Below are 23393 nucleotides of genomic sequence, written 5' to 3'. Positions count from 1 at the left end.
TTTTAAGTTTTTGTAATCCACAAAAATCGTTGTAGATATAGCAAAATATATTATGATATTGTACATATGAATATAATTACATTCCATTCATGTGGTGAAACCAAATTTAGTCCTGTAATCCAATTTTTCTGTCTTCACTACTGTAAAACAATAGACTTCTAAAGAAATGGATAATGATGTTCTGAAGTTTACATAGAACGATCAGAACAGGCTGACTGGCTACATTACAGTGATACAAGTCATATGTGACTTGAACTATCGGTTCCATGAACACTATCTCATACAGGCATACACTCAATAAAAGTTGCAAAAGCAGTTTATCAAAACGGTTTTCAAACACAATGACAAACAATTTTCGTTGAAACTCTTCAGAAATCATAAGGACAACTGCTTCCATGATTTGAGAAAGGAAGAAGAGTCACGTGACATGTACTTAAGCAAAGGCGCCTGGCAAATGCAAATAGGGTTAGGACATTCGACTAAATAGTGAGCAAAAGGTATATTTTAAATTTTAATAAATCTACGCTTTTGATATTCAAAATTTATGGAATGTTTAGATAAGTGAGCAAAAGTATATGTTTTGAAAAATATTGCCATGCTCAAACCCTAAAACATTCGTGTTGTTCTGATAAAAGAAATACATTTGAATGTTGAAAACTGCAAAATGTAGTTACATTATTCGATATTAATGATATGTATTTGTTTTTCGTGTTTTTACTTACTTATGAGACATTTATGGCCTTTGTAAAGTGCTTGTGGTAACGGTCGGTAGTTTGTATTGAGAGTTGTCACCTGTTAAAATATAAGATTGACAAACATACGCGGAAAGCCACGCGAGATCGCGCGCGGACAAACATTGCAATAACGATTCAAGAAATGTATTTAGTATTTACATAAATTGATTGCATAATAAACCTACAGAGGTTAGAGCAACTGATATGTATATTTTACTGATAATTGAAGCCGGAAGTTGGTTATCCCATTTAACAATTCTTTGTATTACAAAATCATAGTTTTTATGTTTTTATCTGCCCTCTACAAACTTTGATTCGAGCAAAATTTTGTGAAAGGGATAGAACAACCGGCAAAAGATATTTAATCTTAAAAAGTTTGTCTCTTTGGCTTTATAATGGCAGAAAATTGAGATGGTACAAGGTCGACCTGCATTGTTTTGAAACAAACTGAGATTATATGATGCTGCTGCGTCATAAAAATGTGAAATATTACAGAATCCTTCTACTGCTATCAAAATTTCATCTGCAATGATGTTTATGGAAGATTGCTACAAATTTATTTATTTAACAACACTTTGTTATTCACATCGCACATCATAATAAATTCAAATTACGTCTTTAGGTATCATTGAAGAAACAAAACAACTCGATATAGAAAATGATCGGAAAGACATTTGATGAACAATAGTAAGTTGAAAACGGTATCATCAAACTCTACGAGAGATGTACATCATCAAATTATGTGAAGCAAAGTTTTCAATAAGTTCCTATGTGAACAACTCAATATCGATGAATATGTTGAAGATATGAATGCCTTTGTTCTTACTTTGATGTAAATTTGTAATTTAAGTATTCATCTTCTAAAATGCTTCTGCACGGCTGAAATTGTCCTGTCACCTCCTTAACTTCCAAAGCTTAATAACTTGCCATCTTTTTTCAGTCGTTACAAAGCCAAAAACGGGGCTAGGGTAAAAACTCTCCCGTTTTTCTACATGTCATAAAAATTTTGTTTTAACTCAGAAAATTTGTAAGGAATAAAAAAGCGAAAATTTTGAGATAGTTGTGTAAAACACTATCAAAAACATGTTTTTGACAAAAGCAATTATAACTCTGACTTCATCAAACGCAACACTTACAAAACCCAACGAACCCAACGAAACGAACAAATCAGGAACATAAACAATATAAACTGCTCCTGATGCCACCCCACCTATATCGGGAAACTGAACTTTAAACATAAGACTTACTGAACACAAACAAGCTACTAAGAAACAAGACAAAACTAATCACATTGTCGAACATCACCGAATCACAAAGCACACATTGATCTGTGACTCGGCAAAATGCATTACTTAGCAGCACTGACTATGGACAACGGTTTACATTAGAAAGTTGGTATACCAACTTGGAGCAAACCTTGAACAGATCACAGCAATTACCGGCACCTTACAAACGACGTATCTGCAATACAAACAAACGATCAACTAAAAACATTACACTTCACACTAATTCACAATGACAATACACAATTGACACCCAAACATTTCGTACACACAATACAATGACGTAAGAACCAGATAACAAATACGGCTAACCTGACCACAAAATAGACTTCTAACAGAAGGCCCACTCAAAATTGTGGCGTATTTTTCACTACGCATGCGACTTCCCAGCAAGATATTTTCAAATTTAAAATGGAATAGTGTTGCAATGAGAATGCTTATTTTTCTGGACTATACCAACCTGGACGATCTACATTTACAAACATGTAACGATACTCCGGGTTCCAAACCATTTACTTTATTAATATATCCTAAGTGATGGCAGATTACTGGCGATTACAAAATGCGATTACCTCAATATGTATATTAGACTGGTCAACGCATCTCATGCAAAAATTGAAGGAAGATCGATCATTTGCTACTGGCTTCATTGGTATCGGTCCCACTTTACTATACTCTTTGTATTAAAATCACAGCTTTCGCGTTTTATTCCTTTTACAAACTTCTGATTAAGGCAAAATTTTTACAATAGAGGGAAACCGGTACAGAGTTTTAACCTAGAAGCTCTGTTTTTGGCTTTGTAACGACTGAAAAATAAGATCGCAAGTTGTATTGAAATTTGAAAGTTGAAGGTGACGAGGACAATTTCAGCCGTAGGAGGAATTTTTAGAAGATGAATACTAAAATTACAAATTTACAACAAAGTAAGAACAAAGGTATTCATATCTCAACATATTCATCGATATTGAAATTGTTCTACATAAGAACTGGTTGAAAACTTTGTTTCGCATAATTTGATGATGTACATCTTGTAGAGTTTGATGATACTGTTCTCAACTTACTATTGGTCATCAAAATGTCTTTCTGATTATTTTTCTATGTCGATTTGCTTTTGTTTCTTCAATGATATAATAAAGACGTAATTTGAAATTATTATGATTTTAGTACGGTGGCCCACAATCGACACAATACTCCATGCAAAATAATGCATTGAACATTTAATATTTCCACGCAAAATACTATGTTTTTCATTGAGTAATATTTCCACGCAAATATTGCGTTTTCATTGAACATTTGTTGTTTCGCACAATATTGCTTGTTTTTCGTGCAACGTTCAAACTTTTGCGCGCCTCATGAGTTGAATATAATGCATACTTGAAGTCTTCGAGAGAAAATCTATTTGGCAAATCTTACCAATAAATATTATAAAACACGAGTCTGAAAGTGGAATTTAAGGCAAAATGTTCTGCCAAAGTTGTGGAACAAACTTGGATAAAGCCAAATTTGCTACAACTGTGGGTTTTGTGCATTATCAGATGTCGGTAAGTACATAATCCTATAGTTTATAAAATACAAGTGCACGAACGTTCGTTCAATTGTAAACGGAAATTGTTCATTCTACTTTTATTTATTTAAAATCTTCTTATCTATCCCTATTTTTCTTATATGTTTTCCCATTTGTTTTATTGTTATATTATTTTCTGTAACAATATAATTCAAACTGTATCTAAACACAGAAATAGGTTCAAAACTACAAGACCACTGGAGTAAAATCCCTTTCATTTAAAAGAGTTCATAAGATAGAGGAAGACAGATCATCAAAATTTAAGCTAAAACCTGGAGGAAAAAAGCAAAGTTGTCAAGAGGTGAAGGTGCACGTGGCATTGAAAAGGCAAAATGGAGATGGTCTCATTGGTAGAGTGAAGTCATAGACATAATAACAATTGCAGTTGATGAATATGTTGATGGAAATGCTTCTTGAAAAAGTAATTGATAACCATATCCGCGGCCGGTTCCAGTGGAGGAATGGACGTATTTCAAACACTGGCAGAATTATGTTAAACCACAAAATAACCGGCAAAGACAAAATCATCCAATTACTCGAATGCTATGACGAAACGCTTGTAAGGACCTCACCAGAAACGCTGGCGGCACCTCACAAACAAACCCATCAGCGACGTCATGGCTGCAATCTGCGAACTCACTGTACGAGAAGAAAACACAGGATGGTCATCTGTGCGAAAAGAACGGTAAACTACAACAACCGTTGACCCCAAGCACTAAATGCAAATGCCACTAGGAGACCAACCACACCGAGAGCCCTTTCCATCAGGCTTGCTCTGTTCCAGTGGCAAAAAGAAATCAGTGTTCGACTGCTGGAACGGTTATCACAGCGTTCCCTTTACCCAGACGACAGACACCCACCACCTTTATCACTACCTGGGGTCGCTATCGTTATAAGTCAGCGCCATAGGGTACATTGCTTCGTGGGAAGGTTACTCGCGCTGGTTCGATGAGATTGTATCACATTCCAAACAAAAAAAATGCATAGATGATACCCTACTTTGGGCGGATAACCTCACCCAAAGTTTTCATCAGGCTGTCCAATGGCTAGATATCTGTGGTCGAAACGGCATCATCCTCAACCCAGACAAATTTGTCTTCGGATCAGATACAGTCGAGTTCGCAGGGTTTGAAATCACATCAAACTCTGTTCGCCCAAGCAGGAAACTATCGATATTTGCCATTTTATAAAGCGAGCAGTATCACTGACATCCGCTCTTGATTTGGCCTGATCAATCAAGTCTCATATGCCTTTGAAACCACTGAACGTATGCTACCGTTCAGAAAACTGCTAAAACCAAGCAATGTTTTATTGGGACGAGGAGCTCTACACACTCTTTGAGGAATCCAAATCCGTAATCATAAATGAAATCCATGAGGGCGTTTGCATCTTTGACAAACACGCCCCACCTGTCTTGCCACTGATTGGTCAAAACATGGCATCGGATTTTGGCTACTCTAAAACACTGTGAATGATAATTAACTGGACCAATATGCTGCTACACCGAGTGGAAGATAAGCCTGGTCGGCAGCCGCTTACACATGCCGCTGAATCTCGATATGCACCAATAGAAGGGGAGGCACTGGCAGTCGCAGACGCCCTCGACAAATCCAGGTTCTTCGTACTCGGTTGCACCAACCTCAAAATCGCTGTAGACCACAAACCTCTGCTTATTTGGTGATCGGACATTGAGAATATCCCAAACCCCGCCTACGCAATCTCAAGTAGAAGACACTAAGATACAGGTTCCAAATGATCCATATCCCTGGTATTCGTCACAAAGCCGCCGATGCGATCTCCCTCCGACCCACAGATCCAGAGAACCCAAAAATGCTTTGCCTCCAGGACGACATAGCAGAGTTAAAGGACACCTCTACACACACCGGCTTTGACGAAACCATCGCTTCACTCGCTTCTCTAGCACTTACAAACGTCGCCACAGCCTGGAACAGGGTACGCATGGAAACTGCCAGCGACACCAATATGATCTCATGAATGTCATCAAATCTGGCTTTCCAGCTTCACGTAATGACCTCCCATTACCATTACAAGAATACTAGCAGTTTCTGCCACAGCCTCTACACAGTGGACGGCGTCATCATGTACAGAGATCGTGTGGTTATCCCACCACTGTTACGCAAAACATCCTGGTGCTACACTCGGCATACCGGGCATATCATCTATGACATCCCGCGCAGAGGACTCAGTCTTCTGCCGAATCACATCAGATATCGCAGCAATTCGTACGCGCATTGCAACCACACAACCGGATAGCACCATCCCAACCCAGCGCACCACCCACACCAACCATCTCACCAGCCTACCCTTCCAGTGCATCTGTGCGGATTATTTCCACTACAAAGGATCCAACTATCTCGTAATCGTAGATCGTTACTCTAACTGGCCTATTATCGAACGAGCCAAAGACGGTTGCGACGGACTAATCAATTGCCTACGTCGCGTCTTCACCACCTTTGGGATCCCAGAACGAATGCGCTACTGACGATGGACCAGAATTCACCGCGTCAAACACGGCAGTTCCTCAAACAATGGGGTACACCACCGCCTCGTCTCTGTTGCATTCCTGCACTCAAATTGCGCGCTGAGGTTGCCGTTAAAACTGTGAAACGCCTCATCACGAACAATACCGGCCCCACTGGTAGCCTCAACACAAACGCCTACAAATTGCTGTTCTACAAATATCGTAACACGCCGGATACCGATACGAAATTATCACCGGCCCAATGCGTCTTTGGTAGACCTATTAAGAAATTCATACCTTCCCCGACCGTTATAGGCCACACGCAACCTGAGCGAAACACTCGATGCTCGAGAGGAGGCTTTACGAAACCGGCACATGAGAGCAGCGGAACGTTGGTCAGAACACACAAGAAGATTACCACCTCTGTCCATTGGACATCACGTAAGAATACAGAACCAAACAGGACCGTACACTACATGAAATGGGACAAGACTGGAACAGTCATCGAAGTCCTTCAACACGATCAATACCGCGTCAAAGTCGACGGGTCCAACAGAATTACACTAAGAAACAGAAAATTTCTCCGGCAATTCACCTGTACAAGAGCAGTCACCCAAATGTATATTATTGATATGGACCTGCTGCTGATACCAAAAGTCTCAATGGAGAACCTTACTCCCAACAAATTGACACCAGCCAACAGAAAACCAACATCGTACTACCACGTCTAGGACCGACGACAGACTGATACCCTAGAGCCAGCACCACTACCGAACATAGATAATGTGGATGATAGAAATAAACTAATGGCATGTCTTGCCATGTGGTTACATCAGCCATACATTGATGATGATTTTAAAGATGAAATGGAATTAATGCACTTAGAAACAGGATTAAGGACACTTTAAAGTATGGTACTGTGCTGATATGTGGAGTCAATTGGAATGGAGATGATAGTCAATATATGTGATTATATCCCTAATGTATTTTGTTTTTGTGTTTTGGTAATAGCATTAAGCATTAAACTAATAAAGTTTAATTATTGCTCGTTCCGGTGAAAGTGTTTATTTTGCATTTGTTGCCTTATTTTTCTTATTTTACCGTCTATCGACGTGGCGCCTTCGATAGCTCAGTTGGCAGAGCGGGGGACTGTAGATGGATGAATATGTAATCCCTAGGTCGCTGGTTCAAATCCGGCTCGAAGGATATTTTTGTTATTGAGTTATAAGTATGATCAATTTCTTTTATTTTCGTAAAAAAATTTTCTTGTAATTCTATTTCAGTGTTTTAGTGCTTGAGTGGACAAAAACTAAAAACAATAACCAAAAAAATGTTTAAAAAGGCTCTTTCGATATTTGCCCTCACTCGCCTCAGTGTCTGAATTTGCTACTCGGTCATCTGCGCCTACAGGCATTTGACGACACACAGCGGTTTTCTTTTATATTCCTAATTTTTTTTTTACATTTTTAAAACGGAGTAAAAATTTTTCTTAGTATTATTTTCTTTCTTTCCCAGAAATGTTGATGAGAAACAAACTTTTTCTTTTTCTAACACATTTCTTTTTCTTGACGATTTCAAATGCTGCGAAATTGTGGAGGTATTTATGTTTTATTTGAAATAATTGTCTTTCAAGTTTAAACTTATTAAAAACATAACTTATGTTTTGAAGTGTTTAACTGTTTTTAGATATTACACATTTAACAAGAATGAATACAGTTTCATTAACACGAAAACTAAGGTAAGTAGATTACTAAGGCTGTCTTTTTTTGAGACTTGAGTTTTTGTCTGTAAAAACTGCAAGCGAACTCGGAAATTTTTAAAGTTTATATTTATATTCAATAATCTTTGAACCATTGTTTCTAGTTTGTTCTCGAGTTTACGGGGGAGTCGTGGTCGTTTTACAGGGGCTGGTATTTTGAAGAGGAGCATTGTCATGTTGAAGATAAATCGCTACGTTTGACAAATGCAATATGTTCAACTTGTGGTCATCATTCTTTTGGTTTGTTTAATTCATCAGAAAAAAAATCGGTAAGAATTCAGTGCAAATTTTTTTTAACTCTGCCTTTTTTATTATAGCAATCAGATTTGCAAAGCAATTCTTAATCACAGTTTCAAACACTTGCTTTGCCGGGCTGATTATTTTGGATAGACGTAATTGAATTGTAGATTTTGTCTTCATGAAATGGCCTGTTTTCCTTTTTCTCTTTTCTTTAATGTCAATACAAAGATATTTTGTGCACACTTATGAGTCGTGAGATTGATCTTCATATTTGTTAAGCAAAGTATAGCTCATCACAGTTTGAAAGGAATTCTGAAATTATCGATAGAATTCTTACAAGTTTAAATATAAAGAAAAAGAGGGTGATCACTTACAAGAAATTTGAAGTGTAAAGATTTTTAACTTTTTGTTTAATGCGTTATAGGATATTGAGAAAATTCTCGTTATAAAAAATCCCTATTGTTATGAGTGGCAAATTTCATTTCTGACTTTCGCTGGTAACGTTACGTCGAGGTAAAGCAAGCTATTGATGCTTTAAAATTTACAGGGTGGGAAACTTTTTTTTTGGTCTTACCGTCTTAACTACACACGATCTATTGAGACGTTGCTGAACCATCAATAAATCACGTGTTAAGATTTCCTGCTCTTCCATTCACGTGATTTTTATTTTTATGGAGTTATTAGCATTTATGACGTAAGATTTCAACTATGGATTAGAAAAACGTCGAACATAATGAAGAATATTTCAACACCATCTACGGTAAGTTAAAATCGATTTTATCATTGGTTTGGTTTGTCAGTTCGTGAGAAGACTGGCACTTGTTTTTGGTGCAGTTGAACTGGATCAATTTTCTAACCAAAATGAGGTTTGGTTTGTCAGTTCGTGAGAAGACTGGCACTTTTTGGTGCAGTTGAACTGGATTAATTTTCTAACCAAAATGAGGTTTGGTTTGTCAGTTCTTGAGAAGACTGGCACTTGTTTTTGGTGCAGTTGAACTGGATCAATTTTCTAACCAAAATGAGAAGGATGGGATAGTTAAAGTTTTATTGAAAAATAATTTTATAAACTTGTAACTTACAATGTCCTCTTTTGTATTTGTTTTTTCTTCATTTAGAGTTCTCGACTGACGACAAAAGTATTTTATCAAATTGGCCAAAGACCATCGATTTCTGTCATTTCTGGTCACGAAAATGACAAAATTGATATCATTCGAGAGGACATCCAATTCAATGTAAATCACAGGTATAAAACTGCTACAAAAATCGTTGTCATAGCCAGATGAAGAATTGTTGTAATATTCATAAATACATGTTATCTCACACGGTGTAGCTAATGATTTCGAAGGATCTTAACTATGAATATTAGCTCCCACAATTATGCTGTTGACTACGTCACCATAATTTTTGCCTACATCAAACAATGACGATTTTTGTGCATTTTAATTTTTACAGCTTTTGGACAGTTTCCTTGACTGTGGGAAGCATTCGGTTGTTGAAGATAAAACTGGAGGCATCAAATCTTGCATTCATGGATTGTTTTATTAAGTAAGCACTGAATTCATTTGACAAAGCGCTAGCGAGGAGTTTAGTTTGTGTAATTTTCAAACGCGTGTATCTAAATTTAGCACACTTGCTGTAGTTTGGAACTAATACCACCACCCTCGTATTTGAAGGGTTTCTTCCAGCATCGTCTATCAGCATTTTTTCTGAATGTACTGTCTGCAAATTTACTTTGTTTTAAGGGAAGCATTTTTTCAACTGCCCAGCACAAACTGGAGTTTATCATCGTTCAATACAAAGGAAGTAAGTTTTTTGTAGTCAATAAATGACTTATCACTGACTTCATATCCACGTGGCTGGAGCATTTTTGAAGAGGGGGGGATTAATCATTAATTTCTATCACTTCTGATCATTCATGAGCACTTTTGATCACTTCTTCCTGATCACATGTGATCACTCCGTGTACCTCTCTTGATCATTCATGAACACTTCTGATCACTTCTTCTCTTGATCACATGTGATCACTCTGTGTACCTCTCTTGATCATTCATGAACACTTCTGATCACTTCTCTTGATCATGTGATCACCCTGTACCTCTCTTGATCATTCATGAGCACTTCTGATCACTTCTTCTCTTGATCACATGTGATAACTCCGTGTACCTCTCTTGATCATTCATGAGCACTTCTGATCACTTCTTCCTGATCATGTGATCACCCAAAATCTCTTGATCATTCATGAACACTTCTGATCACTTCTCTGATCACGTGATCACTCCAATTCTCTCTGATCATTCATGAGCACTTCTGATCACTTCTTCCTGACCGTGATCACCTGTACCTCTCTTGATCATTCATGGCACTTCTGATCACTTCTTCCTGATTACTGTGATCACCTGTACCTCTGATCATTCATGAACACTTCTGATCACTTCTTCTCTTGATCACATGATCACCTGTACTCTCTTGATCATTCATGAGCACTTCTGATCACTTCTTTCTTGATCACATGTGATCACCGTGTACCTCTTGATCATTCATGAGCACTTCTGATCACTTCTTCTTGATCATGTGTCTGCTCTTGATCATTCATGAACACTTCTGATCACTTCTTTGATCACATGTGATCACCCGTACCTCTCTGATCATTCATGAACACTCTGATCACTTCCTCTTTCTCACATGGATCACCCGTACCTCTCTTGATCATTCATGAACACTTCTGATCACTTCTTCTCTTGATCACATGTGATCACTCCGTGTACCTCTCTTGATCATTCATGAGCACTTCTGATCACTTCTTCTCTTGATCACATGTGATCACTCCGTGTACCTCTCTTGATCATTCATGAACACTTCTGATCACTTCTTCTTGATCACATGTGATCACTCTGTGTACCTCTCTTGATCATTCATGAACACTTCTGATCACTTCTTCTCTTGATCACATGTGATCACTCCGTGTACCTCTCTTTATCATTCATGAACACTTCTGATCACTTCTTCTCTTGATCACATGTGATCACTCTGTGTACCTCTACCAATCATTCATGATTAATTTTAATTCCGATAACTCTTCATCATTTCTGATTATTCCTGATCACTTTTAAACATTTCCAACGAGAGGAAGTAAATCAATATCTTAGATTTTAGGTATGATCATTCAACAACATAAAACATATATGTGTGACAATACAACAAATTTAATGAATGAACAACTTAACATGAAGAACGGTAAAGTAAAGTCTAAATATTTCTTTTATTTTTTTATCCACTCAATTATTGATGAAATAAATGATAGTGCAAAGTATAATGTAATTTTTTGCTTTACATACGTAGGATCTGATTGTATGTATCAAGTTTTTCCTCCGGATTCCTCTTCTAAAATATTTTGGAATTCCACTCATCTTTTTCTCAAGAATAGCAATGGTAATTTAGTATATACTCCTTTTATATCTTGAGTAGAGTAATGAAAGTTAGACTTTTTATACTACACCAACATTTTAATGTAAGTTCTTGCACCAGATGATGTGACCAATACTGAAAAGCAACCACTTCGCCTCCACGCGACGTTTTTATTAAATTTAATGATTTAATTTCATTTCATTTATTACGTATGTCGAAGTAAACTTTATTCGAGGCGCCTTTAAGACAGTTTCTAGAAACTGTTGTGAAATTTTATAGAATAGGGCTATCTGGAGAATGGACGGTATTGTCCGCATTAATTTGGGCATGAAAAATCGAAAGGGGTTAATGTTTACATTCTTCAATATTTCAAATGATATGTATATGTTAAGGTGATCCAGCCATTTTGATAAAAAAAGAAGGAGATTTAAGTTCATCAAATGAAGACATTAGACGTGTTACTATATGTAAGTACAAATATAGTTTTGTATGAAACTGTTGTCTATAATGAGGGGGGTGGTGGGCGGTTGGTACATTTTCAATTTGAATGACCTACGCGTTCGTCTATTTACGCAACATTTTTTTCAGTTGAACGCCCCATTCCAGTTAATTAAGCGTATGCATCTCTCTTTTTTTAGCAAACAATGGTGATTACTTGGTGTTATATGAAGATAATGTTACATACTACGGACGATATGGAGTTACCATTATGACAAATGTATTGTTGAATTATAAAAGACAAACTTTTTCTTCATTTTTATTAATAAGTTTTGATGCGTCCATCACACATTCCTCACAGAACTTTCAAATGCTTTTTGATTTTTTTCACGATTTTAGTTGAATTCCAATTTTCCGCAACACTCACAAATGGAGTTCGTATTTGATGTTATTGGTAGTGCTTATGTTGTTTTCCGAAACTCGAGGTATTGGTCTCTAACTTACGCGTGTTACTACAACATGAAGTGGTCATTTTGAAATTTAGGGATTTTTAGTATGAATATCCGCCATTTTGACGGCTGTTATGGAAACTTTCTTACATCGTACACCTTATGCTAGCTATGAAAATTAGGAACTCCTTCCTTGTTTTTACTCTTTTATTACAGTGGGAAGGCCATTTCCATCACCAACTATCCTTTGGATAATAAAGTGTTCAACTCTCTTTATCCTAATGTTAATTGCTCTGTAAGTCACGTGATTTTTCTATCATCGCTAAAATTTATTCTATTTCACAGTTAATTTGTTTAAAAAAAATTGATCTTTTAATTTGATAAATTGAGGTTTTGTTTTTGTTCTTCATAGTTCATTGAGTTTTCTTTTGGTAATTTATCTTCCAGTAATGTAATGGATAAATGGGGAGAATTTAAGGTATTTTACAGGAGCTATTTTGTAATTCAGTCTTTCAGTCTAACCCCAGTTTTTTTTTTAGTTGGGTTTTTTTCTTCATCACCGAGTATTTTTTTATTTCATTGCTCTAGATTTATGGCTACTTAGTGTTCAAGCGAAGTTTTTTAAACGGCATTCGGGTAAAATATATTTTCAACCTGTTCATTTTTATATACTCCAGTCTAGTCTTGAGTTCTTACAAACTCCAGTCTAGTGTTTTTATAAGGAGTGATATGATGTTGAATTTTAAATAATTCCATTGTAATTGTGACAATTTTTATTTTCATTGTAATGTACGTAGCTTGTGTGGAATCCAAGTGATGATTTGTTGTTGACCATAACAGAGCAAAGAGAATATCACCAAGACCTTATCATCCTTTATAAGGTCAGATATGTTGTTTTTAATAGTGATTTTTTATCTTACATTCTTTTTAGCATGTAAAATCGTACCCAAAAAACATCTTGCTAACGTCTAACATTATACCCATAAAGCTTCTTGGTAACGTCTAACATTATACAATTAAAGAATCTTGGTAACGTCTAACATTATACAATTAAAGCATCTTGGTAACGTCTAACATTATACCCTTAAAGAATCTTGTTAACGTCTAACATTATACCATTAAAGCATCTTGGTAACGTCTAACATTATACCATTAAAGCATCTTGGTAACGTCTAACATTATACCCTTAAAGAATCTTGTTAACGTCTAACATTATACAATTAAAGCATCTTGGTAACGTCCAACATTATACCCTTAAAGCATCTTGTTAACGTCTAACATTATACCCATAAAGCTTCTTGGTAACGTCTAACATTATACCCATAAAGAATCTTGTTAACGTCCAACATTATACCCTTAAAGCTTCTTGGTAACGTCTAACATTATACCCATAAAGCATCTTGGTAACGTCTAACATTATACCATTAAAGAATCTTGTTAACGTCCAACATTATACCCTTAAAGCATCTTGGTAACGTCTAACATTATACCCTTAAAGCATCTTGGTAACGTCCAACATTATACCATTAAAGTATTTTGGTAACGTCTAACATTATACCCTTAAAGCATCTTGGCAGCGTCTAACATTATACCCTTAAAGCATTTTGGTAATTGTGCTCAGCAAACTTTAATACAAAAATAATTTTACATCCATTTTGACACAGACTTATACTTTCAAAGAAAAATGGACGAATAATGACACATTATCTTTATCAAGGTGTGTTTTTGGTTTTCGAGGATCATTGTTGTGAAATAAGCTATTTACGGCTGTTATGTAAAGCTCAACAAAAGTCTACCGACAAACATTTTTTATGAATCTTTAAATTAACATATTTTGAGCTTGTTGATCATCTTTTTGGAAGAAATCGAAGAGTTTTGTCGTTGTATTGTCGAATACATTTTAATTTCTCAAGTTTTTGCTCTGTCATATTTATTAATAAATAAATTAGAAGTTGTTTTTTGGAGTTGTGTATCGATTGAACCAGAGACATTTTTAGCTGTTATTTTTTAGCTATTCTGTGACCTTATTGCCCAAGCTAAAAAGCGTGATCTGCAAACGTCCTTTTTACAAAGTACGTATGTTAATGATTATTGATGGTGAAGTGGGAATATTTATGGTGAAGTGGGAATATTGATGATGAAGTGGGAATATTTATGGTGAAGTGGGAATATTGATGGTGATGTGGGAATATTGATGGTGGAGTGGGAATATTTATGGTGGAGTTGGAATATTTATGGTGAAGTGGGAATATTTATGGTGAAGTGGGAATATTTATGGTGAAGTGGGAATATTGATGTTGGAGTGGGAATATTGACAGTGGAGTGGAGATATTGATGGTGGAGTTGGAATATTGATGGTGGAGTTGGAATATTGATGGTGGAGTTGGAATATTGATGGTGGAGTTGGAATATTGATGGTGGAGTTGGAATATTGATGGTGGAGTTGGAATATTGATGGTGGAGTTGGAATATTGATGGTGGAGTTGGAATATTGATGGTGGAGTTGGAATATTGATGGTGGAGTTGGAATATTGATGGTGAAGTGGGAATATTTATGGTGAAGTGGGAATATTGATGGTGGAGTTGGAATATTAATGGTGAAGTGGGAATATTGATGGTGGAGTGGAGATATTGATGATAAACTGGTGAAATAGGGATATTGATGATGAAGCGGAGAAGAGGCTTAAACAATGATGTCAAAATATGACATATTTTCGCCTTTTAAGCACGATGATCTTGCAATGATTTTTATGAATTTTTTCACCAAGGTGTTTCGTTTTCAAATTGGTTGTCCACCGAGAAGACGGGCTTTTATTAGAGATACTAAACATCACTCTAGCAGTGCGCAAGTTTTCGAAGTTAGTTTCAAAAGCCAAAGCTTAAATTTATTTCAGTGGAATGAAAAATTGACGAGTTTTTGCTGTTTGTACCGTCTAAATATCATTTATATTTCTTGTGTGACGCAGGAAGAAGATGAATTTTCTTTAAACTTATCGTGGGGAGAAACATTTCAACCAGTCTTATTGACGTAAGTTTGTACGTTTTAATCCTGTCATGTATATGTAAGTTGCTATATTGAATGTTACATCATTTTAATATACCCATAGTTACGATGATAAAGTGCTCATTGGAAGGTATTACAAACACTTTAATATCAAGGAAGTTAATGAAAGATCTGATTTTTTCGTACAAATCATTGACAAGGTAGAGACTTATGCTGAACTCTAAAAACATTTATTACTGGATTAATTTTACCAATAGAGAGAACTTGAAGGGCATTTCACATTTCACTTCTGTTTTCAAATTAGTCACGCTGTTTTAGTGCCAATTCAAAATCGGGTATTGTTAATAAAAACATGGGCTTCTGCAATGGTATTGTTAATAAAAACATGGCCTTCTGCAATGGTATTGTTAATAAAACATGGGCTTCTGCAATGGTATTGTTAATAAAAACATGGCCTTCTGCAATGGTATTGTTAATAAAAACATGGGCTTCTGCAATGGTATTGTTAATAAAAACATGGCCTTCTGCAATGGTATTGTTAATAAAAACATGGCCTTCTGCAATGGTATTGTTAATAAAAAAATGGGCTTCTGCAATGGTATTGTTAATAAAAACATGGACTTATGCAATGGTATTGTTATTAAAAACATGGCTTCTGCAATGGTATTGTTAATAAAAACATGGGCTAGCTGACGAATCAATAGTCCTCTATTTTAGTCTCTATATTTATTTCAAATTAAATAACTTGCCTTGGTATATGCTTGTATATGTTGAGTACATCTAGTACAAATATCGCGTTTTGTTCATTGTCTATATGTTCTCTATCTCGTTCATTTTAGCTTGGTAATCGGAGTACGACTGTGTTTTCATTTCATGGTAGTGGTTTGTTCAGATTTTCTATAAAATTTGAAGATAAAAACGTGAGGTTTGTTTACATTTATCTACTTTTTCTGCACCCTTAAATCATTTGCTTAAGACTGACTTCTTTTTTCTTGTCCGTCAAAGTCTCGTGTTGCTAAATATTTATTTTTTGATTTTCATATATTTTCTTTCTTTATACAGTTTCTGTTCTACCATGTTACAGTTCAATGTTCACGTGACAAAGCAACAGAAAACAAACTACTTTCTCGTGGTGTTAACGTGTGTTATACTCATCACAACTCTGCTTATTACCTACCTTGTCTTTAATTATATCTTGTATCGAAATGATTTTCTTCGTCGACATGAAGAAGACAATGAAACAAAAAAACGCCTTCAAGAGTTACGGTAAATTGTGTTAGTCCAATAATTGAGATCAATAGAGAAACAAAACCTTTCATAGTTAATCCAGTTTGCAAAATAGACCATGCGTGTTGTATTGAGATTATAGGATTAGCAAACTATTTCGTTCTATATTTCTAGGTTTCTGGCTACGCTACAATATTTTAATTCAAATTCTATTGTACAAAAAGCATCAAAATCGACAGACGATTACAGCACACGGAACTCTGTCTTGATCCTGGGTAAGACCGAACACAAGAATAACTGACAATTTTCGTCGTCTGAGACGACAGGTGATTACGAAGTATTTCGGACATCGAAAAACATTTTAGAATACTTGCCTAAAATTAATGATAAAATCATTTTGCGAAACTTTTTTTATAAGTTTGTGTGGCTAGATTTTGTTGTTGTTGTTCACACATCCAGTATAATAACAGGTGTTTCATTACATAAAAATTTTGTATTTAAAAGTTAACGATAATTTATTGAATGACATGATTGGAGGTACTGATGCAAATTACACAACTCCATTTCAGTGTTGTAAAAAAGCTGATAGACACTTTTTATCAATTAAATGGCTCATTATATTTATATACCATGCATTATTAAGTAGAAGAGCTCTTAAATTCAAGACAATATGAGATGCTATTTTATACTACAAGTTACTTGTATAATGGTGAATGCCAGTGAATTATCAGGTACATTTTGAAAAATCTTTTTTATATTAAATTTTTTCTCCTTACAATTCATTAATGTGTTGGATTTTAGTTCTTAAGCAACCGGATAGCATTTCGCCTGCATCCCTTCATGAACGTGTTGATGAAATGGTTTGGCCACGCCTCTTGTGAGTTTCCATGACAATATAGTTTTAATGACTTCACTAGGGAAATGCTTTCTACTTTCATTCTATTACAGATCGTTGAAAATGTCCATTCACAGTAGTTTAAAGCGAAGTGATTCATACAGAATAGAAATTCCTCATATTTTGGACAAGTGTAAGTTTGACTTCACAAGTGAGGTAACATCTGACTACAAATGTCCTTTATGTCATGGTTTGCTTCGTGATCCAATACAACTTATACCATGTGGTCATCGATTTTGTAACAAATGCTTCCTGAATAATATTGGGTGGTTTTGTTTTTGTGCTTGCTTCAATGTTTTATGCTATGTTTTTCCCTTTCTTTTATGGCCTATTTATGAGTAGATGTCGACAAACCTGCAAAAAACAATGTCAGGTCCTATAGTTAACGATGAGGGTTTTTGTTAGTACTGCAACGGAGACTCGTGTGCTTATTTGTCGATTTCTTTCTGAACTTTATATTATGTTTGTTTTCATTTATGCATTACTTTTCCTGTGAATTTTTATTTGTTAAAAAGTTTTTGATTATATGAGTTCTCAGCACAGAATTTATGTGTTTAATCATTTTCAAAAAATTCGTTTAAGAAACGATCGTCTGTTAAGTCGGAATAGTTAGTCAATTGTGTGAGGCTGCATTGCGAATTCCAAACGCTGCTTCAATTCAGAACTTTTTGAATGTTAATCACGTTTATGAATTAAAGTCCTAAATGCAGTCATAGTATGTTGCCCAATTTTCAAGCTGTTTGAGCTGTTGTTATTGTTAAGACGACCGTTACACTCTTATATTTTCACAACTCTTTGAATGCAAAGTAATGTTTCAAATAACGACAGTAATATATTTTAATTTGACATTCAAGTCTTTAACTATAACACCCACCCACCCTGTTAAAGCTCATTCCTTATATCATTCAGATTTTGAGCTCAACGTTTCTGCTTGAACTTTATAATTAATTTAGAAATGCTTTTTCCAAAAATCTAGTTTTCTGATAAGTATGTTTCCTTGACAATGTCGTACATATTTGCTTACATAGAAATGGCCATGGCAATCATTGTCCTATAGACAGAAAAGAATTTCGAGAGAACGAGGTGAGCACTATATATGATCATATATATTACATGCTTATTTCAGTTAAGGGTTTTAAGTATAATCTTTTAATAATTTAGTGACGACTTATATATTAATATCCTAATCTACTACCCTTATTAATACATTCTTCTTTAGAAGGGAGATTATATTGAAAAAAAGTTCAAAACATCTTCTGTTTGACCAAATAATCTTTTAATTATTTTGCGTGGCGTTCAAATTGGTGTACGTCATTGACGATTTAATTTTTATAATAAATCAAGTTGAAACATGTTCCAAGAATACGAAACATACACACTGTTGAATATCTTTTATAAAGACATGGTTTTTGTTGAAAAGTACCTATCACAGTCATTTATTGATATTTTCTCAATCAACTGCCTCAGAGATATCGAAAATGGAAGGCTACGTCATAAGAAAAAAGTTCGTGATACAGGTCGACAAGATTTTGATCTCATGATTTGCGTTCAATTTTGAAAACAAAAACATTAGTGTTGGGCGTTACTGTGCAATAGTTTACCTTTCTTATAGTTTGGGATATAATATTAATCTTTTTATTAAGCAAGTTTGAGTAAAAAATACACACAACTGTCAAGAAATCAACTACATTGAAAGTCAATTTGGGAAGGGAGATTATGTTGAGAAAACGACTGATAATGAAATATGATAAATGATAGGGCAATTAATTTTTTTGTTGACTGTTCTTAATTAAAGTCTGTATCGTGTCAGTTTATGCACATACTGCATCGTCAACTATGAATTTCTTTGAATGCTTGCGTGTTTAGTATATGTTTGTTTTATCTTTAAAAAAATAAAATATCGGAATAGCTGCATTGAAAACAGGTAAACTCGTTAACATTGCATACCCCCTGCCAATTTTGTACTTGTCCTTTTAAGCCCAAAAAAATCGTGGAAATGATTTTCTGTGTGGACCTCTAATGGTTCATTCATTAAAGGTATGCATACATACGATTTTTGTGGATTAAAGGTGTTTGAAGATCGTGCTTGGCGCAACACCATCATGTCATTACGTGTAAAATGCAAGTTCAAAGGTTGTTCATGGAATGGAACACTAAATGCTCTTCTCCAGGTGAAGAAATATTTCCAAAAATCAATGCATAGAGGTTAAAATTAGGTGATAAAAATTTAATTCCTCACGAATTTCTTCAAAACATCATTCTTCTCTCTTCCCCCGTCTCTCTCCAGTTCATTTTAACTTGGCATCTGTAAGCGTTTTTTTCACGGAAACCTCTCATAATGTCTTCCCTTTAAAAGGATCATTTGGGTGAATGCAAATTTGAAAAAGTGAAATGTCCAGATCCTAACTGTCGTATGGTGATGAAACGTGGTGAACTGGAGAACCATCAAGAAAACAAATGTCAATGGCGAGTGATAATTTGTGATTATTGTGGAGATAAATATGCTGTTTGTAAAGAAGAGGTGCGACTTATGATTTTAGTTTCGACTTTTCACCTGTCTTGTATTGACTTTGTTTTGTGTTGGTGTTTTTGTGTTGAATTATTCAGGTACATAAAGCAACATGTCGTGGTCTTCCTCAAAAATGCCCAAATGGCTGCTCGTCCACAAACATTTCACGAGGAGAGGTTTGTATTTTAAAATGTTTATTCGTGTCTGTAAGGAAATATCTACGAATGTAAAATTTTCAATGGAAATTGTATTTCTTCAAATTATTATTTATAGAATATTTCTAGAATCACAAATATTGTAATTTAATTGGCTAATCCACGATTTATAGCAAGTTGCATGATTGTTTCTGACACATTTCGTTTCAAAAAATCATTTCCACTTTTAATGCACGTTCACAGCCCATCGATGGGTAAGATTTTATTCTTTAAGAATTCTTAACCAATGGCATTATTATAAAGGTATTTTGAATGTGAAATTAGCAGCTATGATTGGGCAAACTTTGAACACGTGACAGTTATATTTGTGTGGGAATTTATAGATAAAGAAACATGTCGAGAATGATTGTCCTCTGACCATAATTCCTTGTCAGTATCAGCATATCGGTTGTAACGATAAGGTATTTTAAAAATTGCCAGAATTCACCAATTATTAATTCTTCATTCCCATTCAGTCATCCATACATTTCACTGTGGTATTGTGTTTTTTGTTCAAGTCATATAGCACATCTTTGATTCATTGTGCTGTATTTTAAGATTCGTCGTCACGAAATGGAGAAACACATTAAAGATAATCTTCAAAATCATTTAAACAAGGCATGTAGTAAAATACACGAAATAACTTTAGATTTACGTGAAAAGACCGTTCGACTAAATCTGTATGAAGAAAAACTTGCAAGTTTGGTCTCCGAACAGGTTTGAACTTTTTACGATTTCGTTCCCAACCATTCACATGAACACTTTGCAAAATGGAAAAATTCTTATTTATGGGTAGTATGGGAAATCTCAGTGGATCGGGGCATATTGTTTTTCTCCTCCCCTTAATGTTGTCATGCTTAGTTTTGGTACATCCCATACCAATACACCATTTTTACATATAGTAAAATTTTGATCACTCTGTGAACTTGTTTTAAAGACTCGTAATGTCACGGGCAATGGAACAATTGTGTGGGCTATTGACAATTTTGAGATTCGCTATCGTCAAGCTGTAAATGGAATTGAACCTATTCTACAAAGTGAGCCCGCACTCACTGGACCTTTTGGTTATAAGTTTCGTTCACTTGTCTATCTCAACGGTGACGCAAGGGCAAAAGGTGGAGTAATCAATGATTTATCGTTGGCTTTGATGAAAAACTGTTAATATATTTTTGCCATATAGTGACACTTGTCATGAGTGTAATCATTGTAGTAATGTTCCATCATTGTTCTGTAGGATCGTACATGTCAGTTTATATTCAGTTATTGAAAGGAAAATATGATTCTTTGCTTTGCTGGCCATTTCAACAGGAGGTCAGATTTACTCTTCTTGATCAACACAGCGATTTGAATGAACGTCAAAACATTGTAAAGATTCTTACAACGGCCTCAAATAATGAAAGTGTTGTCAATTTTCAGCGACCAATGAAGACTTGCAATACCGGTCGTGGTTTTGCAAAGTTTGTTCAACATGACGTATTGCGCACGCGTCGTTATATTTTTGATGACGTTATGTTTATGAAAATAGAAGTAGAAGCAACGGCAATGGTGTAAAATATGTTTTATTTTGATACGTGTCGTTGGAATGCTTGTTAAATGTCGAACTGAGTCAGATTATACATTTTGAAAATTACATTGATTGTATCTACTTACTATGAATATTTTTTATATTATACAATGTATGTTTGCTGACATTTTCAACTTGAACAAAGATCGTAAACAAAGTTTACTGATTTGTGAACTTTTTGTGAACTTTTCAAAATTTTAGGAATTTTTTTATTTTCATCATATTCATAAATAAACTTTACATAAATCATAGTTCAATGGAAGGGCAATCTTCATAGCTTGACAATTCTTTCAAAACAATGACGATTTTCAAGATAATCTGATATTTTCCGGTCATTAGCGAGTAATTCCGAGAGTTTTCGACAATTTCCTGAAATTTGTGCTTGTATATACGCTTGGCAAATTTTCAATCATATATTTTTGGCACATACTTTGTCTTCTTAAGCGTGTTTTGACAAATGCATACCAAACTCATCAACACTTTGCTACGCCACTCGTAATATTCGTGACAATGTTAGAGATATACGCAATGCATGCACAGATGATTTCTCTATTAAATTGTTGCCCCTCGTGCTATTTACTTAAAAATTGGTGTTAGTAGATGTAGTTGGTCGTTGCCATGACCATGAACTATGGCAGCTGGTCAAGTCGACTGCGCATGTCAAGGAGACTACGCATGCGCAGATGATTTAACTGAAAATTTATGACAGAGCGAGCTAATTACTCCATAATCGGTGCAAGTACATACAGTTGGTCGTTGCCATCACCATGAACATGAAAAGTTGTTGCAGTAGACTACGCATGCTAAGATTAATTCTCGATTAATTTGTGAGGAGCGAGCTCTGAAATTGGTTCTTAAAAATGCGCTTAGTAAATTTTCAATCATATATTTTTGACACGCTGTTTGTTTTCTTAAGCTTGTTTCGACAAATGTATATCAAACTCATAAACACTTTGTTACGTCACTTCTAATATCTGTGACAATATTAGAGATGTTTTTCTTTTTCTTCATAACTTTGTATCTGCATATTTTGTGCATAAACAGTCCTCTAATATTTATGACAGATATTATAATTCGTGGCTGGCTGACAATTTTCCTCCCGCAAAATGTTAAACAAATGTTCAATTTGCCAGTCCCTCATCAAAAAACTGGGTGGCCATGTCAGGGACTTTCAGTTTAGTGTGGATTGTATGGTTCTTGAGTCAGGTTCTCGTCCACTCAAAGAGATAGTAGTGGCCTTGAAATTTAGCTGGAAATGTTACATGACGTTTGTGGAACGTTAGCTAATGGAAGAACTGTTCATGTGATTTCTTTTTATTTAAGAGGATAAGTTATCCACCATTTGACACGATATTTAACGTCATGTTTACATCTGCTTTCACAGAAAATTATTCATGGTGACGTGTAACCAATGAAAATAGATGTTTGTAACTTTGTAATCCTCATGGGAACACTTCATTTCAATCCAAATTCAGAACGAAGCAACTTTTACATTACTCAGTGAAAAAATTATGACGACAAATAAGATTTAGCCTGTTTATTTTGAATTAATTCGTATCCGGTTCTAATCATTTATATGTTAATTTTGTAGGTTAAACGTTTCCAAGCACTTAGACAACGGACACAGTATTATTTGCTCTAAGATC

At 35.1% G+C, this 23393-nt stretch overlaps 2 protein-coding genes, 1 long non-coding RNA gene and 1 other non-coding gene across 4 annotated transcripts; all 4 read left to right on the top strand.

The window, feature by feature from the left end:
• Positions 1–7181: 7181 nt before the first annotated feature.
• Positions 7182–7269, top strand: Trnay-gua. Its single transcript is given in 2 exon segments — positions 7182–7218; positions 7234–7269. It is a non-coding gene; the product is annotated as a tRNA-Tyr (tRNA).
• A 358-nt stretch (positions 7270–7627) lies between these two features.
• On the top strand, positions 7628–8044 carry LOC124443335. Its single transcript, XR_006947630.1, has 3 exons — positions 7628–7660; positions 7750–7801; positions 7927–8044. It is a non-coding gene; the product is annotated as an uncharacterized LOC124443335 (long non-coding RNA).
• Positions 8045–8491: 447 nt separating this feature from the next.
• On the top strand, positions 8492–17209 carry LOC124441791. The gene is made up of 22 exons (XM_046992257.1): positions 8492–8575; positions 8747–8822; positions 9178–9305; positions 9515–9607; positions 9805–9865; positions 11209–11296; positions 11402–11491; positions 11860–11934; positions 12106–12185; positions 12305–12390; positions 12571–12649; positions 12767–12832; positions 12943–12990; positions 13152–13235; positions 14019–14071; positions 14366–14426; positions 15123–15212; positions 15321–15382; positions 15462–15558; positions 16198–16283; positions 16421–16624; positions 16760–17209. The coding sequence occupies exons 2-22, from the start codon at positions 8796–8798 to the stop codon at positions 16884–16886; spliced, it is 1785 nt and encodes a 594-aa protein (XP_046848213.1). The 5' UTR covers positions 8492–8575; positions 8747–8795; the 3' UTR covers positions 16887–17209.
• An 82-nt stretch (positions 17210–17291) lies between these two features.
• On the top strand, positions 17292–21937 carry LOC124441790 (TNF receptor-associated factor 5-like). The gene is made up of 11 exons (XM_046992256.1): positions 17292–17316; positions 17387–17462; positions 17534–17746; positions 18509–18563; positions 19550–19651; positions 19837–20001; positions 20088–20165; positions 20528–20605; positions 20742–20900; positions 21121–21298; positions 21418–21937. Exons 1-11 carry the CDS (start codon positions 17292–17294, stop codon positions 21732–21734), a joined length of 1446 nt encoding a protein of 481 aa, XP_046848212.1. The 3' UTR covers positions 21735–21937.
• Positions 21938–23393: the final 1456 nt, after the last annotated feature.

The sequence above is a fragment of the Xenia sp. Carnegie-2017 genome, unplaced genomic scaffold (genome assembly GCF_021976095.1).
Source record: "Xenia sp. Carnegie-2017 unplaced genomic scaffold, XeniaSp_v1 HiC_scaffold_20, whole genome shotgun sequence".
Taxonomy (NCBI): Eukaryota; Metazoa; Cnidaria; class Anthozoa; order Malacalcyonacea; family Xeniidae; genus Xenia; species Xenia sp. Carnegie-2017.
The sequence above is the reverse complement of the archived record's forward strand: the minus strand, read 5'-3'. Positions and strand labels throughout refer to the sequence as shown.

Excerpts from the sequence above, each read along its gene's own strand:
- LOC124441790 (XM_046992256.1), top strand. The coding sequence starts at position 17,292 with ATGGTGAATGCCAGTGAATTATCAG. Across the intron at positions 17,747-18,508 it reads TGCTTCCTGAATAATATTGG|AAATGGCCATGGCAATCATT; the intron begins GTGGTTTTGTTT and ends TTGCTTACATAG. Across the intron at positions 21,299-21,417 it reads CGGTGACGCAAGGGCAAAAG|GATCGTACATGTCAGTTTAT; the intron begins GTGGAGTAATCA and ends ATTGTTCTGTAG.
- LOC124441791 (XM_046992257.1), top strand. The coding sequence starts at position 8,796 with ATGAAGAATATTTCAACACCATCTACG. Across the intron at positions 11,492-11,859 it reads TTTTCTCAAGAATAGCAATG|GTGATCCAGCCATTTTGATA; the intron begins GTAATTTAGTAT and ends GTATATGTTAAG. Across the intron at positions 14,427-15,122 it reads GCAAACGTCCTTTTTACAAA|GTGTTTCGTTTTCAAATTGG; the intron begins GTACGTATGTTA and ends TTTTTCACCAAG.